General features: G+C 37.0%; 1 protein-coding gene across 2 annotated transcripts in view; it reads right to left on the reverse strand.

The window, feature by feature from the left end:
- PHKB (phosphorylase kinase, beta) overlaps positions 1 to 18,539 on the reverse strand; it is a 227,871-nt gene that overhangs the window by 9,666 nt on the left and 199,666 nt on the right. For both annotated transcript variants that reach the window (XM_010843901.1, XM_010843902.1), the window contains exon 27: positions 4,006 to 4,140. In XM_010843901.1, the coding sequence (XP_010842203.1) occupies positions 4,006 to 4,140 (135 nt within the window). The remainder of the gene's footprint in view (positions 1 to 4,005; positions 4,141 to 18,539) is intronic.

Consider the following 18,539-nt stretch of genomic DNA (forward strand, 5'->3'; position numbering starts at 1 on the left):
AGTCTGCTGGGTTTCACTGTAAAGTTACAATTTTTCCTTTTACAATTAAAAAGTATCTTGAGTGGAAATACTCTGAAATTATACAAATTCCCATTTCTCATCATACTTCCACCCACTAAATCTAGGGGTTCTTGCCTGCAATGGTTATTGTTGTACTTGCCTAATGGTGATCATTATTCCACCAACATTATCATCATTCCACCTACACTTATTAATTGGAATTCTATTGTAAAAAGAGTCCCTTCTCTCCCATTTATCAATTTATATCAGCATGGACTTACGGATCTTTATTCTACTGGATGTAATCCAATGGTATCATTATTTATTTTGTTGCTCAAAATTGTCCCAGCTTTGGTCATTGAGCCTCCTTCACATTGTCTCTGGCATCCTTCTAACACACCTCTATAGTTTTTGGAGCATTTTCTTACTTTCTGGTACAACAAGATGCTTCAGGTTTATCTTGTGTTTTTCCTGCCCCAGCCCTGCAATCAACTACTTCTCCAAGGAATCCTGGTTCTTTCCATTAGAAAGTGTTATTTGGAAATCAGTATCTGGGTACCAGGTTCGCTCACTGCTATTGGGGTTTCACTGCTTCTAGGTTCTCTTAGTGGACAGTTAGGAAAGATCAGGATGTATGCTCCCATATACATACACACATTCCCATTTATTTCTGTATCTATCCATCTTTGTAAAAACTATCAATTCACAGTGATACTTCCAATTCCAATCAAACACCACAGGGAATACTCTAGCCATTCTCCTTTCCTTATTTGTAACGATATATTTCAACATTGAAAAAAAAATCTGGCTCAAATGAGCTCCACTATATTGAATTATTTATTTAATCTCCGTGTGTGTGTATGTATATGCACCATCTTTGCGTTGACCAAAAAGTTCGTATGGGTTTCTCTGTAAGATGTCATGGAAAATCTCAAACGAACTTTTCAGCCAACCCAATATATAATACTATGCATGTGTGTATAAATTCCAGAATTGCTAATTCCTACCTCTGTGAGAAAAAAAAAATTACTATACAGAGTCCAGGATTTGTGTGCAGTTCTCTTTTTGTTTAGCTTTACAGTGTCTAGTCAATGTTTTCCAAAGGTACTTTGGTTAATTCTTGTCTTCCCCCCTGCTTCAGTGTGGTAATATTATTCATTTGTAATATGGTTAGGGTCAATTGTTACTGTGTGTATTCTATTTTTGGTACCTTCCACATCTGGATTAATTTTCATTAATGATTTATGTTTGGGGAATAATTATTTATGTTTTAGAAATATCACAGAAGTTGGACAGTCAGAGCTATTCAAATGGTCTGAATTTGAAGTATTGCTCTCCCCTCAACCCTACTGCTGTGATCTATTTTTTTCATTCTTTCCACCCTGTTCCCACCCACTCTCTGAAGGTAACCAATTTCACTAGTTTCTGATTTAGCCTTCCTATATTTCTTCTGCAAAAATGAGCAGATATCCTCTTCTTTCTTACATGAAGAGTAGAGTACTATACTCTTTTGTACTTTGCTATTCTCAGGTATCAATACAGCCTAGAGATATTCCCTATCAGTTCATAGAGACCACACTTGTTCTTTTTCACAACTTCATAATCTCCACTGTGTGGACATTTACCACAGTTTATTCAAATAATTCCCCATGTATGAGGACTTAGGTCATGGGCATTCCAAAATTTGCAATTATAGATGATGATGCAATGAATAACCTCGTGCATATATACTCACATTGTTGGAAGCAAATCTCCAGGGTGGGTCCTTAAAAATAAGACTAAGACTGCTGGGTCAAAGGATAAGTGCACATGTAGACTTTTTTTAAGATATTATCAAATTCTCATATAGAAGGTTTGTACTCATCAGCTGTATATGGGACTATCTGTTTTCTCCACAGCCTCAGCAAATGTTCCCCATACTCTTTAACTTTGCCAGTCTTATAGATGAGAAATGGTATCTCAATGTGTTTTAATTTATATTTCTCTAATTATGAGTTAGTTTGAACATCTCTCCAATATTTAAGGTCCATTTTTAACATTTTAAATGAATTGATCAATTGTATCTTCCCCCATTTTTCTCAATTTTTAAGAGTTAGCATTAACTCTTTGTAACACATGTTTTGCTCCAGCTTCTCAGTTGTCTTTTGGCATTGCCTATTTTTTTCTATGAAAAATGCGGGTTTTAATTTTTATATAGTTTTATTAATCTTTTATTGCCCCTAGGCTTGAGTCATAGTTAGAAAGTCTTTCTCATACCAAGGTTACAGAGGAATTTACCCATGTCTTCTTCAAGCTAGTTCAGTTCAGTTCATTCAGTCGTTCAGTCGTGTCTGACTCTTTGTGACCTCATGAATCACAGCACACCAGGCCTCCCTGTCCATCACCAACTCCCGGAGTTCACTGAGACTCACGTCCATCGAGTCAGTGATGCCATCCAGCTATCTCATCCTCTGTCGTCCCCTTCTCCTCTTGCCCCCAATCCCTCCCAGCATCAGAGTCTTTTCCAATGAGTCAACTCTTCGCCTGAGGTGGCCAAAGTACTGGAGTTTCAGCTTTAGCATCATTCCTTCCAAAGAACACCCAGGGCTGATCTCCTTCAGAATGGACTGGTTGGATCTCCTTGCAGTCCAAGGGACTCTCAAGAGCTAAGTCATGTCCAATTTCTTTGTGATTCCATGGACTATATCCCACCAGGCTCCTTTGTCTGTGGGATTTCCCAGGCAAGAATACTGGAGTGGGTTACCATTTTCTCCTCCAGGGGGTCTTCCCGACCCAGGAATTGGACCCATGTCTCCGGCCTGCATCTCCACAGGCAGGTGGATTGGCATTGGCACTGGCACAGGCATTGGCAGGTGGATTCTTTACCACTTCAGCCACCTGGGACGACTTTAGCACCAGCACAGTTTCATTTTTTTAAATGTTTAATCACTAATCTGTTTGAAGTTTAGTCTTAAGTACAGTATAAAGTATGGATTTTATTTTATATTTTCCAAGTCGTTACCCAGTTGTCACATCACTAGTTATTTAAAAAGTCTATCTTTGACCCAATGATTTGAGGCGTCACCTCCATCACACACAAAACTTCCAGATGTGATCGGGGGTCTATTTCTGGACTTTCTATTCTGTTCACTAGTTCTGTTTTTCTGTTCATGTACCGGCATCACATTATTTTAATTATAAAGGCTATTAAATACTTTAACTGTCTCTCTTAGGGCAAGTCTTTATGTTTTTCTGGTTATTCTTGCATGTCTGCTTTTGCATAGGAATTTTAGTATTTACTGGTCTAAATCCATAAAACAGCTTGTTGGAATTTTATTGGAATTGTTAGACATCTTTAAAGTCTTCCTGTTTAAGAACAAGGATGCTTTTCTGTTTGTTCACGTCTACTTTTGCAGAAGACTTTTTTCCTAGATATTTCTAGGCATATAACTATATCATTTTGGAAAGTACCAGGCACACAAATAGCGCTCAATAACTGTTTGCCTAAGTAATTACATTAAAACTGTTTTTGTAATAAAAATAACTCTTCAATTCAAAGCAATCCAAAGTATTTGCTTTACTTATATTCTAAGGTTGGTACAAGTTACATCTAAGACAGTTTACTCTGAAGAAGATTATAGTCTACTTAAAGAGACAGTTACAAGCAAGAATTTAATTAACATTATCAAACTCAAACTTGTGTGCCAAAATGTTGGGAGGAGATGGTGAGTGCTACCAAAGATTAGAAAGGGAATTGACCAAAGTAAAATGAAGTACTACATTCTACACAGAATAATAAAAATTATTACAAACTATACCTGGAAAAAGTATAAAATTCAAATCAATACAAAATTACAACTGAAGATAGACATTTTAATTAGTATCTCTATGTATGCTGCCCATCTAGTATTGACACTTTGCTACATTTTGTTTCTTATTAACATCTTACTAATTCCATACACACACATGTATAAAATTTTATTGTAAATCCAGAATGTCCTGTAAGTAACAAAGGACCGTCATTACCTTCCATTCTGTTGAGGCTGGAGAATATCCAATAGAAGCTGTTTTACTTCACTGGGTGACAGCTGATATAAGTCTCTGGCTGGCTTGTTTCCACCACGGATCTGTAGTTCATACTCCATAGCATGGATGATCCACCTGAAACAAAACAAGGGAAGCATGAATCAGTAACTCTTAAAATAAAATCACCTTGTGCTTCTCATCGCAATGCCCTTAACAGCACTGACCCATCCAAAGAAGAATGAAAAAGGCTATTTAAATTTCCTGAACTTCTGATAGAATTACTTCCATCAAGATTATGTGACATGATTAGACTGTTAAAAATGAGGCCTGTTCTTGCATATGTGGTAAGGTAGTAAAACATGAAAATAAACTTAGGTTCTTACCAAATGAGATTGATGAGTAGTAGCTGTCACATTACTATTTTCTTAATAATAGATATATGAAAAAAATAAATAGGATAAAAACTCATTCTAAGAAATGAGCTGTGATATACTATTATATAAATGCTCCTTTCCCAGGAAGGACAAGTATTTCTTACCTATTACATTTATTTTGTAGTCATTCCCTTGTAATTAGAAGGGATAGAGAAGTACCTGCCTTTTAAATACAGAGACACATATAAATGTGTTAGTTAGTTATAACTTAATAGCATATTGAAAAGCAGAGACATTACTTTGCCAACAAAGGTCCGTCTAGTCAAGGCTATGGTTTTTCCAGTGGTCATGTATGGATGTGAGAGTTGGACTATGAAGAAAGCTGAGCGCTAAAGAATTGATGCTTTTGAACAGTGGTGTTGGAGAAGACTCTTGAGAGTCCCTTGGACTGCAAGGAGATCCAACCAGTCCATTCTGAAGGAGATCAACCCTGGGATTTCTTTGGAAGGAATGATGCTAAAGCTGAAACTCCAGTACTTTGGCCACCTCATGCGAAGAGTTGACTCATTGGAAAAGACTCTGATGCTGGGAGGGATTGGGGGCAAGAGGAGAAGGGGACGACAGAGGATGAGATGGCTGGATGGCATCACTGACTTGATGGACGTCAGTCTGAGTGAACTCCGGAAGTTGGTGATGGACAGGGTTGCCTGGCGTGCTGCGATTCATGGGGTTGCAAAGAGTTGGACACGACTGAGCGACTGAACTGAACTGAACTGAACTGATAACTAGTATATTAGAGAACATACTTTATTCAACAGATTTCAGAAGAATCTATTCTTTAACAGATATTTAAATGCTGTTCATAAAGTATATTTTTATTACAGAAACAGCTTTATTATGATTATTTAGGAAAGTATTTATTGAGCACTGTTTGTGTGCCTGGTAGTTATATGCCTGGATATGCCCAAAATATTTCATCATTTTATGTGTAAATAATTTTACTCTTTAATTTGAGAAGCTTTTAGTATTTTTATAGTGTCATCTCATTTCATTTCTGTTATTCTGAGGAAAGAAGTCAGATAAACCAGTTATGCAAATTGAAGAAAACTCTGGAAATAACACTGTGCCTTAGGGAATCAAAACTCTACACACCATTAGGAAAAGCTAGGGAATTAGTTTTACACAGCAGAATCCTATACTTTATCCTTAAATCCTCCGGTGAAAACTGAATAACAGACAGGGACAGGAAAGCTTAGCATCTGGAAAGAATGTGTCTCTATTTACTCAGGTTTTGTCTCAAAAGAGGGGCTGTACAGCCAGTGCACAGGCAGAAACATTAGTTACAGCAATGAAGACTTAACACAGGGAAGCTACTGCATCCGAATATTTCAGTATCTTTCTCTTGATGCACTCCTTTGAAAGACTGCCTACAAGGCTAATCACAGGTATAGAGATGAAAAAGTTAGACGGAAATAACCAAAAATTAAAGTCTTTGTCTTTCTGCCAAGGCTGGCTTGCAAAACAATACTGCTGCATCCTTATGGAGTGACTTTAATGTCTCTCAGTGGAAGAAAATGGTAGGAAAAATGTAACAGTTTCCGGGTTGAATAGTAAGTAATATCAACCAAGCATATCGCCCTGCCCACTTAGCCAGGCCACAGGAGACAAAGCAGTGTGTCCCTGCTCTGTGACTGCTCCAATCCTTCTGATAAGGCAACTCTCGCCTCTTTTTCCTATCCTCTTCACTATTCTTCATTGTTGCCATTTCTGGAAGTTAGGCATTTAACTAGCAGGCCAGTTGGATGCTGAGATAGATTATATAGCCATGAAGAAATACTCAAGAATAGGACATAATAATGTAAAATACATACTATTACCACTGACAGTACATGACCAATATTTAATACTTGCTCTTTGGTAAGAACAGTAAAGATGACAAGGTATTTACAAACAACAAAATACATGTTTGTGAGTTTTCTGATACGTGCAACAGAACTTGTGACAGAGTTAAGATGTACAATTTGCACTTCTCTAATCAGCTGAAAAGAAAAATTGGACTAAACTTATATTATTGCCAAACACTAGAATTTATTAGGACTTCCTCATAGCTCAGTTGGTAGAGAATCTGCCTGTGATGCAGGAGAGAAGGGTTTGATCCCTGGGTCGGGAAGATCCTCTGGAGAAGGAAATGGCAACCCACTACAGTATTCTCACCTGGAGAATCCCAAGGACAGAGGAGCCTGGTGGGCTACAGGTTCATGGGATTGCAAGAGTTGGACATGACTTAGGGACTAAAACACCAAACCACCAAAATTTATTTATTTGTTCATCTTCACTATTATGAACTACATTTAGTCAAAATGCTAATACAGACATAAAAGTCACAAGGATACAGTTACTACTTTGGATTTTATTTTTATTTTAAAGTCGCTTATGAAATTAATTCTTACAACATTTCACTTACTGTAAACTGTTCTGTGAACTCTTTAAAATAAAAAATTCTACTTTTAATTTTAAGGTTAGACAGAGTTGTCTTCTATTTATTATTGTATTTCTTTAACATTTAAAATTTACATTTGAGGCAGCTTAGTATAATAGAAGCAACATCAAATTTCAGATTTAAAGACCAATCTTTTAAGTCTCCCCAAGCAAGTTAACATCATGAAAAGAATAATGGGGTGAGGGGTATTGTTTTAGATTAACCGTGACTTAAGCGATGTAACAACTAGTGCCTTGTGGGGACCTTCTTTGCAACCCTGATTATTTATAAAACAAAGTCATTCTGGGAACAACCAGAAAAACATGAATAAAAATATTGTAATATTACAGAATCATTGCTAATTGTGCTGGGTGTGATAATGGTATTGTGGTTATTAAGAAAATTTCCTTTTCCTTACTTTTGTTGTTATTTAGTTGCTAAGTTGTGTCTGACTCTTTTGTGACTCCATGGACTGTAGCCTGCCAGGCTTCTCTGTCCAGGGGGATTCTCCAGGCAAGAATACTGGAGTGGGAGAAACCATTTCCTTCTCTAGGGGATCTTCCTGATCCAGGGATCAAATCCACATCTCCTGCACTGGCAGGCAGATTCTTTACCACTGAGCCACCAGGCAAGCCCCTTCCTTACTTTCGATATATACTTACTAAAATTATGAGGGGTAAAAGTCAAAATGTCGTAGATTTGCTTTATAATCTACAGCAAAAAAAGAAGCAAATACAGTAAATGCAAATTACTAACAATTGCTTTTACTCATTTAAATAATGAGTACATAAGAATTTACCAAATTGTTCTACTATTACACATTGTTAAATTTTGTCAGGATGAAAAGCAAAAACAATAAAGACAGACCTGAATACCAATTCTGTCACTAACCAACTAAGCTCCATTTGCAAGTTATTTTTCAAATGGGCATACTATATTACTATTACTTGTTTAGCTCATTTTATGAAAGTATTTTGAAGAAAAAATAAGAATGTTATGTTAAAAATTGTTAAAAGGCTTTTGAAATTATAGAGTTCAATTTTTATGTTCAGATGTTATGTTCAGATTATGTTAGCAAACTCCTTTTACTTGACTCTCAGACTCAGGCTGGAAGAAGTGCCACATCAATTTAACTTTAGGAGGTACATATCCTCTTTTAAAATAAGTAATTAAAAACATTTAAAAACACTTTTTAAGGTCTTCCCAAAACTTGAGCTATTAAAACTAAACAATATCTATCACATTTACCTTTTAAAACCTTCAATGCCATAAACAAAGATAGCTGGAGATCTAAAAATTTTCCCAAGACTTCTATTCACAAAGTCTCAGCAGTTCTGTGAGCAAATTACAGAAAACATAGTGCTCAGCAGCCACCAAAGAAAGGTGACTGTTTTTCATTGATTTGAGCACAAATTAATCTTATTTGTCAGACTGTTAAAAAAAATAAATCATTCACTAAAAAATATTGGTTAAGTTAATCTGTTTAGCTTGGAATTGTTCAAAAGACTAAAACAGAGTTCATATCAAAACAGCTTTAGATATGAACTGTCAGAGACTTCGAGAAAGTAAAAAACCAACAGAGTAAAATCAAAGACATTTTAACCAATTTTTAGAATTACTAATAAAAAAGGGCATTAATTCCTTGCATGGGAAAATCTGCTTTCTTACCCTCATTGCTGCTGACAAAGTCACCAAACCTGATTTGACAATTCCAGTGTAAAAGCAGTTAATGCAAAATGGGGAAAGCAAGCAAGCAAGCAACTGTGAAAGGTCAAAAGAATGAAGGTTATCCTTGGACAAGATCCTTATAAATTCAGTCTGTCTAAAGAACCAGGGACATGCTCTACTTGCCAATAAGCAAATGAGAAAGAGGCAGATACACATGACTGACCAGATCAACCTTCAAATGTATCATGGTCTGACTTGACAATGAATTCCTCCACACTGCTAGAAAAATGTGAAGAGGCAAACTAGTATTCCTACATAGTCCTGGGAATTAGCTTGTCCTTCTAAAAACTGTGGGATGTGAGGTTGGTTAGCATATTGTATATGTACTGGCATTTTTCTTTCCAACCTGCCCCAATTAAGGAGTGAAATAGAAAATAAAGTTGATGGAAATCTGACATCATTGACAAATCAGAAACAGCTGACATTTTCTGAAGAAAAAAAAAAATTGCAATAAACAATAGCACTGATCCATAGCAAGAAACAACATTTAAATTATTTTGAGTTTATTTCAAGATACTGAGAAGTATTTGCCCCGTTTACTGCTAAACAAGTGAATGACTAACTGTATGCAAGCATTTTACTAAGCTATATGATAGGAAATAAGAAAGTTGCAAGAAGGGATATTTTGTTTGATTCCTATTAATACAGAGAGGGTGACAATTTAATAAGGTAAAGTGAGCTTCCTGTCTGGTAACTGGAGAACAATCACTCACCCACCCCACCTGTGATCTAATCACAACAAAAGAGAGGTAGAACTCTATCATCTCACTTTCTTACCTCGTATCAAATGTCACAAGCAAAGTCCTGTGAATGAGTATCAAACTACACTAATGACCTCAGAGCTGCATTTACCTCCTTTTCCCTATCTCCACAGGCCTGGTACCTGTGACACCAATGGACTTCTCTAAGCACTGGATGGGTGACCCACAGATGCTCCTGTGGGCAATAGAAGACATGCAATGATCCAAGTTGCTTACAGAGGATGACCTGGCAGTATGAAAAGCAGTGATGAAAGAGAGTTGATAACATATATCCTCAAGGGTTATCTCCTGAATGACAGACCTAGAGCAGAAAACAGTTGATTGGAGGTCTTTATGGTAATGGGCCTGTCAGGAACTTGATCTATTTCAACCTGAAAGCTGGAGCACAAATCAATAACAAGACAGCAAATCAAATCATTATCAGACTAGAATACCAATCCTGTGAGCAGGTTAATTTTCTTCACTGGAGTGCCTGATAGCAGTAATGTCAAAGAAACTGCACTGGCAGGATTAACCTTGGGAAAAAGAGAAAAGAAACATGGTGGTATTGGTTTAGAAATTGATGCAGTGGGTGATGTAAATAAATAAAATTAAAAACCGAAAAACCTGAGAGAGAAAGGGGTTAAAACAGAGAGATATAAGCATATATAGGGCAGGAGAGTTATGGGTAACACATACCATGAGCAAGACAAATATTCTTTTTTTAAAAAACTTATTTTAATTGGAGGCTAATTACTTTACAATATCATGGTGGTTTTTGCCATACATTCACATGAATCAGCTATGGGTGTATAAGTGTTCCCCCTCCTGATCCTCCCTACCACCTCCCTTCCCATCCCACCCCTCAGGGTCATCCAAGTGCACCAGCCCTGAGCACCCTATCTCATGCATTGAACCTGGACTGGCGATCTATTTCACATATGATAATATACATGTTTCAATGCTATTCTCTCAAATCATCCCACCCTCACTTTCTCCCACAGAGTCCAAAAGTCTGTTCTTTACATCTGTGTCTCTGTTGCTATTTTGCATATAGGGTCATCGTTACCATCTTTCTAAATTCCATAAATATGCATCAATATACTGTATTGGTGTTTTTCTTTCTGACTTACTTTGCTCTGTATAATAGGCTCCAGTTTCATCCACCTTAGAACTGATTCAAATGTATTCTTTTTAACAGCTGAGTAATACCCCAACCAGTCCATTCTGAAGGAGATCAGCCCTGGGTGTTCTTTGGAAGGAATGATGCTAAAGCTGAAACTCCAGTACTTTGGCCACCTCATGCGAAGAGTTGACTCATTGGAAAAGACTCTGATGCTGGGAGGGATTGGGGGCAGGAGGAGAAGGGGACGACAGAGGATGAGATAGCTGGATGGCATCACTGACTCGATGGACGTGAGTCTCAGTGAACTCCGGGAGTTGGTGATGGACAGGGAGGCCTGGCGTGCTGCAATTGATGGGGTCGAAAAGAGTTGGACATGACTGAGCGACTGATCTGATTTGAATACTCCATTGTGTATATGTACCACAGCTTTCTTATCCATTCATCTGCAGATGGACATCTAGGTTGCTTCCATGTCCTGGCTATTGTAAACAGTGTTGCGATGAACATTGGGGTACATGTGTATCTTTCAATTCTGATTTTCTCGGTGTGTATGCCCAGCAGTGCGACTGATGGGACATATGGCAGTTCTATTTCCAGTTTTTTAAGGAATCTCCACACTGTTCTCCATAGTAGCTATACTAGTTTGCGTTGCCACAACAGTGTAAGAGGGTTCCTTTTTCTCTGCACCCTCTCCAGCATTTATTGTTTGTAGACTTTTTGATAGCAGCCATTTGACTGGCGTGAGATGGTACCTCATTGTGGTTTTGATTTGCATTTCTCTGATAGTGATGTTGAGCATCTTTTCATGTGTTTGTTAGCCATCTGTATGTCTTTTTAGGAAAAATGTCTGTTTAGTTCTTTGGCCCACTTTTTGATTGGGTCGCTTATTTTTCTGGAATTGAGCTGCAGGAGTTGCTTGTATATTTTTGAGATTATTTGTCAGTTGCTTCATTTGCTGTTATTTTTTCCCATTCTGAAGGCTGTCTTTTCACCTTGCTTATAGTTTCCTTTGTTTTGCAAAAGCTTTTAAGTTTAATTAGGTCTGATTTGTTTATTTTTGCTTTTATTTCCATTACTCTGGGAAGTGGGTCATAGAGGATCCTGCTATGATTTACGTCAGAGAGTGTTTTGCCTATGTTTTCTTCTAGGAGTTTTAAAGTTTCTGGTCTTATGTTTAGATCTTTAATCGATTTTGAGTTTATTTTTGTGTATGGTGTTAGAAAGTGTTCTAGTTTCATTCTTTTACAAGTGGCTGACCAGTTTTCCCAGCACCACTTGTTAAAGAGACTGTCTTTTCTCCATTGTATGTTCTTGCCTCCTTTGTCAAAGATAAGGTGTTCATAGGTGCATGGATTTATATCTCTAGGCTTTCTATTTTTGTTCCATTGATCTATGCTTCTGTCTCTGTGCCAGTACTATACTGTCTTGATGACTGTTGCTTTGTAGTATAGCCTGAAGTCAGGCAGGTTGATTCCTCCAGTCCCATTCTTCTTTCTCAAGATTGCTTTCGCTATTCGAGGTTTTTTGTATTTCCATACAAATTGTGAAAATATTTGTTCTAGTTCTCTGAAAAATATTGTTGGTAGTTTGATAGGAATTGCATTGAATCTATAGATTGCTTTGGGTAGTATACTCATTTTCACTATGTTGATTCTTCCGATCCATGAACATGGTATATTTCTCCATCTATTTGTGTCATTTTTTCTTTCATCAGTGTTTTATAGTTTTCTATATATAGGTCCTTTGTTTCTTTAGGTTGATTTATTCCTAAGTATTCTATTCTTTTCGTTGCAATGGTGAATGGAATTATTTCCTTAATTTCTGTTTTCTCATTGTTAGTGTATAGGAATGCAAGGCATTTCTGTGTGTTAATTTTATATCCTGCAACTTTACTATATTCATTGATTAGCTCTAGTAATTTTCTGGTGGAGTCTTTAGGGTTTTCTATATAGAGGACATGTCATCTGTAAACAGTGAGAGTTTTACTTCTTCGTTTCCAATCTGGATTCCTTTTATTTCTTTTTCTGCTCTGATTGCTGTGGCTAAAACTTCCAAAACTATGTTGAATAGTAGTGGTGAGAGTGTATCCTTGTCTTGTTCTTGACTTTAGGGGTAATGCTTTCAATTTTTTTACCATTGAGGATAATGTTTGCTGTGGGTTTATCATATATGGCTTTTATTATGTTGAGGTATGTTCCTTCTATGCCTGCTTTCTGGAGGGTTTTTATCATAAATGGATATTGAATTTTTTCAAAGGCTTTCTCTGCATCTATTGAGATACTCATATGGTTTTTATCTTTCAATTTGTTAATGTGGTGTATCACATTGATTGATTTGCAAATATTGAAGAATCCTTGCATCCCTGGGATAAAGCCCACTTGGTTATGATATATGATCTTTTTAATATGTTGTTGGATTCTGTTTGCTAGAATTTTGTTAAGGATTTTTGCATCTATGTTCATCAATGACATTGGCCTGTAGTTTTCTTTTTCTGTGGCATCTTTGCCTGGTTTTGGTATTAGGATGATGGTGGCCTCATAGACTGAGTTTGGAAATTTACCTTTCTCTGTAATTTTCTGGAAGAGTTTGAGTAGGATAGGTGTTAGCTCTTCTCTGAATTTTTGGTAGAATTCAGCTGTGAAGCCATCTGTTCCTGGGCTTTTGTTTGTTGGAAGATTTCTGATTGACAAATATTCTTATTTTTTATGCCCATTCAGCCTAGTGAATGTTGACATTTGGAGAAGGCAATGGCAACCCACTCCAGTACTCTTGCCTGGAAAATCCCATGGATGGAGGAGCCTGGTAGGCTGCAGTCCATGGGGTTGCAAAGAGTCGGACATGACTAAGCAACTTCACTTTCACTTTTCACGTTCATGGATTGGAGAAGGAAATGGCAACCCACTCCAGTGTTCTTGCCTGGAGAATTCCAGGGACGGTGGAGCCTGGTGGGCTTCTGTCTATGGGGTGGCACAGAGTCGGACATGACTGAAGTGACTTAAGTAGCAGTAGCCGCATGGTGTTAAAGCTGACTGAAGCTATCAATATCTTTAATCATCAGTTCAGTAGCTCAGTTGTATCCTGCTTTTTGTGACCCCATGGACTGCAGCACTTCCCTGTCCATCACCAATTCCCAGAGCTTTAATCATACTCAACATTTAAATGACAGAAACAACAGTAAAAAGTCAATATAAATGAGTCTGAAATGCTTTAATTTATAAGGAAGTGAAAAAAAAAAAGGTTTTGTATAAATCCCTTCTCTTCTTTCTTTTAAAATCATGCTACACACAGGTGACTTAAAAGAGTAACAAATCCAACAATTTATAAAAAATTTGACACTCAAGGACTCTATAAATGAATAATTTTTCATCAATTTTAAGCAAGTTAAAACCTTTCAGGAATTAATTCAAGGTAAATTTTTAAAAGACACATAAACAGTATGTGCTTGCTGTGAGAAGTATATTAACATGCCCAGAAGCCATTCGCTTAAGGAGCTGAGGTCTGAGTGAAATTTATTAAGAATAAAGAGCAATAAAAATATACTAAAAAGATACAAAAATATCTTTTATTTCTTTTTAGAGAGGCACTATCACAAGCTCCACAGACAGGATAACTGCAATTCTCTGAGGTTGTTAAGATATCCCTTGAGTAGAGACAGGGTTCCAAAACCTTTCCATTAATATGGTGGAGCAATGTGGGTAGGCACAGGGAGGATTTGTGAGTGTCTACCATGTGTTTCATGAAGTCCTACCAGGTGATGGAGGGGCAAGACCATCTCAGATGGCAGTCAAGAATCCAAAAGGAATTCTGCATCATGGTTTCTATATGAAATGCTTGGGGATCATTCCATTGGGCCTTGAATGAGAATCAACTATGGTGGAAAGGGATACTTCTAGGGTGGATGTTTCTTGTGGGAGCAGGTCTTTGAAAACCTAGAACTGGAAGATGAGTATGTGTGTGTTTGTTGGTGGGGGTGGGTGGGGCATGGGATCCTCCTCCTTGGGATTTGTGGCATGCAAAAAGAAATCCCCAAGATACTTGTTCTCCAAATGCCACAAGAGGATCTCAAATTACCAAATGTCAGACCAATACTGTCTAAGTTTTATCTTTTACAAAAGACCTTCACATTTCTTGCCTAGAACCCCCATAATCTAATGAGGAAGCCAAAGCAGGGACAGCCTCCCTAGTTTATAGACATGACAGCTGGAAGAGGGATAGGGAAGCATGAACTCTGGAGTCATTAACCCTAGGTTCAAATTCTGGTTTTTGGTCTTGCAACCAAGGGCAAGTTACTTTGTTAAATTTTTATAGCATCTTAATATATCTCTTGCACTGCACAAGGGGATAAGTTAGAATCAGTTTCAAATCATCCCCATTTTCTTGGTCTCATGAATAAAGGAGGCAAAATCTTATTTTTTATGGTTGTTAACTTGGAACTGTTTGGCCTCCTTAGTGTGCCTTGTACTGTACAATGCTGAACAGTACTGATCCTAGGCTGACTAATGACAAAAACCATCATGAATACTTGAATATAAAACAGGTCATGGGTTGAAACCAAGTAGAAGGGACTATATGGTCTAGGTTTTAGAAAAAAAAAACCAGCAACACAGTAAGGCCTGTTTCCAACACAAGAGCAATAGTATATGCAAGTGAAAACATGCACAATACTTAAGAACGAAGAACAAGAACTTTGAAATCAGGCAGTATGGGTATAAGTCCCAGTTCTTTCACTTACTGATTTGTAAATAAATTATACCTACAAAAAAACATATAAAAATGTACATGGGATAGAAACCTTATAACTGAAAAACAAGGGAAACTTCCAATTTTAACAAATATTTTCAAAGTCATGTGAAAATTCTACTGGAAAGAAATCATCCATGTAAGTACTATTATGGGTAAGCTGTCAGAAAATTCACAACATGAAATAAATTTTGTGCATATATTTTCTTTATAAAAAAAAAAAATTAGACTTATCCCGAACTGACAATGTCCTAGTTTTTAGAGCTGACCCTGTGAGTCCACCACATGGGGGAAACACACACAGTATTTTGGGCAGAAACCCAAAATACTTAATACCCACAATGGAAATATAATGCCACAACTGATCCCAGGACGAGTTTCAGGACAGTGAATAAAGCTGTCTGCCAAATTTCTTCATGAAGCTTTTTTCTATCATGACATACTAAGTCACATGCTTTGTTCTGACATTTTTATTTTGGGAGAAAGTTTAAGGAAAAAAGAATATTTCTCACAGAAGACATTGAACATATAGAACAGAAGATACAAAAATAGGAAGAAAACTATTTTTAGAATAAACTGCAGAAAGTGAAGAGGAATTAAAGAGCCTTGATGAAAGTGAAAGAGGAGAGTGAAAAGGTTGGCTTAAAGCTCAACATTCAGAAAACGAAGATCATAGTATCTGGTCCCACCACTACATGGGAAATAGATGGGGAAACAGTGGAAACAGTGTCAGACTTTATTTTTGGGCTCCAAAATCATTGCAGATGGTGACTGCAGCCATGAAATTAAAAGATGCTTACTCCTTGGAAGAAAAGTTATGACCAACCTAGATAGCATATTGAAAAGCAGAGACATTACTTTGCCAACAAAGGTCCAACTAGTCAAGGCTATGGTTTTTCCTGTGGTCATGTATGGATGTGAGAGTTGGACTCTGAAGAAAGCTGAGTGCCAAAGAATTGATGCTTTTGAACTGTGGTGTTGGAGAAGACTCTTGAAAGTCCCTTGGACTGCAAGGAGATCCAACCAGTCCATTCTAAAGGAGATGAGTCCTAGGTGTTCTTTGGAAGGATTGATGCTAAAGCTGAAACTCCAGTACTTTGGCCACCTCATGCAAAGAGTTGACTCATTGGAAAAGACTGATGCTGGGAGGGATTGGGGGCAGGAGGAGAAGGGGACGACAGAGGATGAGATGGTTGGATGGCATCACCGACTTGATGGACTTGAGTTTGAGTGAACTCCGGGAGACGGTGATGGACAGGGAGGTCTGGTGTGCTGCGATTCATGGGGTCGCAAAGAGTCGGACACAACTGAGAGACTGACTGACTAAACGGAAACACACTTCATTTCCATGCAGAGAATGAAGGTCAGATTTGAATTCAAGAAAGAAAATTATGTTGGATTTTTGAGAGAACATAAATCAGCCTAAAATGCTGAATACACAGTAAAGGGAACACTACTAGAGGCTGAAAAATATAGCATTGTAAGATACTGGGGAACAGTTACTTTCACTCTAAAACTTTGCTTAAGTCACAGCAAAGATGACTACTGCTTTAAGAGTCTCCTGAATAGAACATTTATTACAGAGAATGTGTTTTGGAAGAGTTATAACCTATACTCCTAAATCAGCCTCACCTCAGAGAAATGCCTTAACTTGTGATAACAGAGTACTTTTAATGATTGTATGGATATGAAGAATCACATTTCAACTAGAGACAACTCACAAGAAGACCCATTTCTGCATCCCCACATGTAGTCAAAAGTTGAAGTGGAAAATTTTAGAGCTAATAGAGACTGAACAATCAGGATATAATTCACAGTTCTTATAACTGATTTGGAATACATCCTATTAATAATATTTGAAAGGAACTATTTTAAGGGGTAAAAAGGCAGGTCAAATTCTATGCAGAATGAGTTCAATTCTCAATTGAAAGAAAAAGGAGATAAAGAATAGAAAGCTCATCTGAAATATACTCTAATTGAAATTAGGCAAATAGTTTGAAAACTAATAACCTCAACTAAAATAATTTAAATAAAACTGAACACAACTTACAAAGTAGAAATCTCTCACAGAGAGTAACTGACAGTGATTTTATGTATATTTTTCCATATAGACATACATACATACACACATATATATATACAATAATTTGATAAAATATGGAAAAAATTAGCAACTTTTTTCACTTAATTTATCTTGGATACTTATAAATGCCATCACTTCATGGCAAACAGAAGGGGAAAAAGTAGAGGCAGTAACAGATTTTTTTTTTGGGTTCCAAGATCACTGTGGATGATGACTACAGCCATGAAATTAGAAGATGCTTGCTTCTTGGAAGGAAAGCTATGACAAACCTAGACAGTGTGTTAAAAATCAAAGACATCACTTTGCCAACAAAGGTCCATATAGTCCAAGCTACGGTTTATCCAGTAGTCATGTATGGATGTGAGAGCTGGACCATAAAGAAGGCTGAGAACTGAAGAATTGATGCTTTTGAATTGTGGGTGCTGGAGAAGACTCTTGAGAGTCCCTTGGACTGCAAGGAGATCAAACAAGTCAATACTAAAAGAAATCAACCATGAATATTCACTGGAAGGACTGATGCTGAAGCTTCAATACTATGGCTACCAGATGTGAAGAGCCAACTCATTTGAAAAGACCCTGCTGTTGGGAAATACTGAAGGCAAAAGAAGGGGGTGTCAGAGGATAAGATGGTTACTTGGCATCACTGACTCAATGACATGAACTTGAGCAAACTCTGGAAGATAGAGGACAGGGAAGCCTGGCATGCTGCAGTCCAGGCATGGGGTCACAAAGAGTCAGACACGACTTAGTGATTGAACAATAACAAAAATTTATAAATGCCAGTGTATTAACCTTATCTTGTTACTTGTAATGGTGGCAAAACATTTTATTATATGGCTAACAACTTATTTGAACTATTTCTTACTTATGGATATCTCAGTGTTATTCTCAGTGTTTGACTATTTCAAACAAGGCTGAAATGAAGACTGCTCTTAAGTATGTCTAAATTTCAAAAATTAGAATTATTGATCAAAGAGGCTTGCAGATAATTCCCAAAAAGCAACTAGTTTTTAATGAAATTTTTTGAAGGAAAAAAATGGGTGATCATTTTACATAAAGTGCTTCAAACTCACATCCAAAATTAAAACTAAGAAATGAAAGGGTATCAACCTAGCAATAAAGGAGAAAGAAAAAAAGTAAGAACAAAAAAGCATGGTAACTAGAAAACAAAATAAAATGGCAGGAATAAGTCGAAATAGAAATGAAATGGCAAAAATATGACATATATATTTCTATTACAAGATAATCTCAGATTAGATTAAAA

Source organism: Bison bison, unplaced genomic scaffold (genome assembly GCF_000754665.1).
Source record: "Bison bison bison isolate TAMUID 2011002044 unplaced genomic scaffold, Bison_UMD1.0 scf7180017864192, whole genome shotgun sequence".
Lineage (NCBI taxonomy): Eukaryota > Metazoa > Chordata > Mammalia > Artiodactyla > Bovidae > Bison > Bison bison.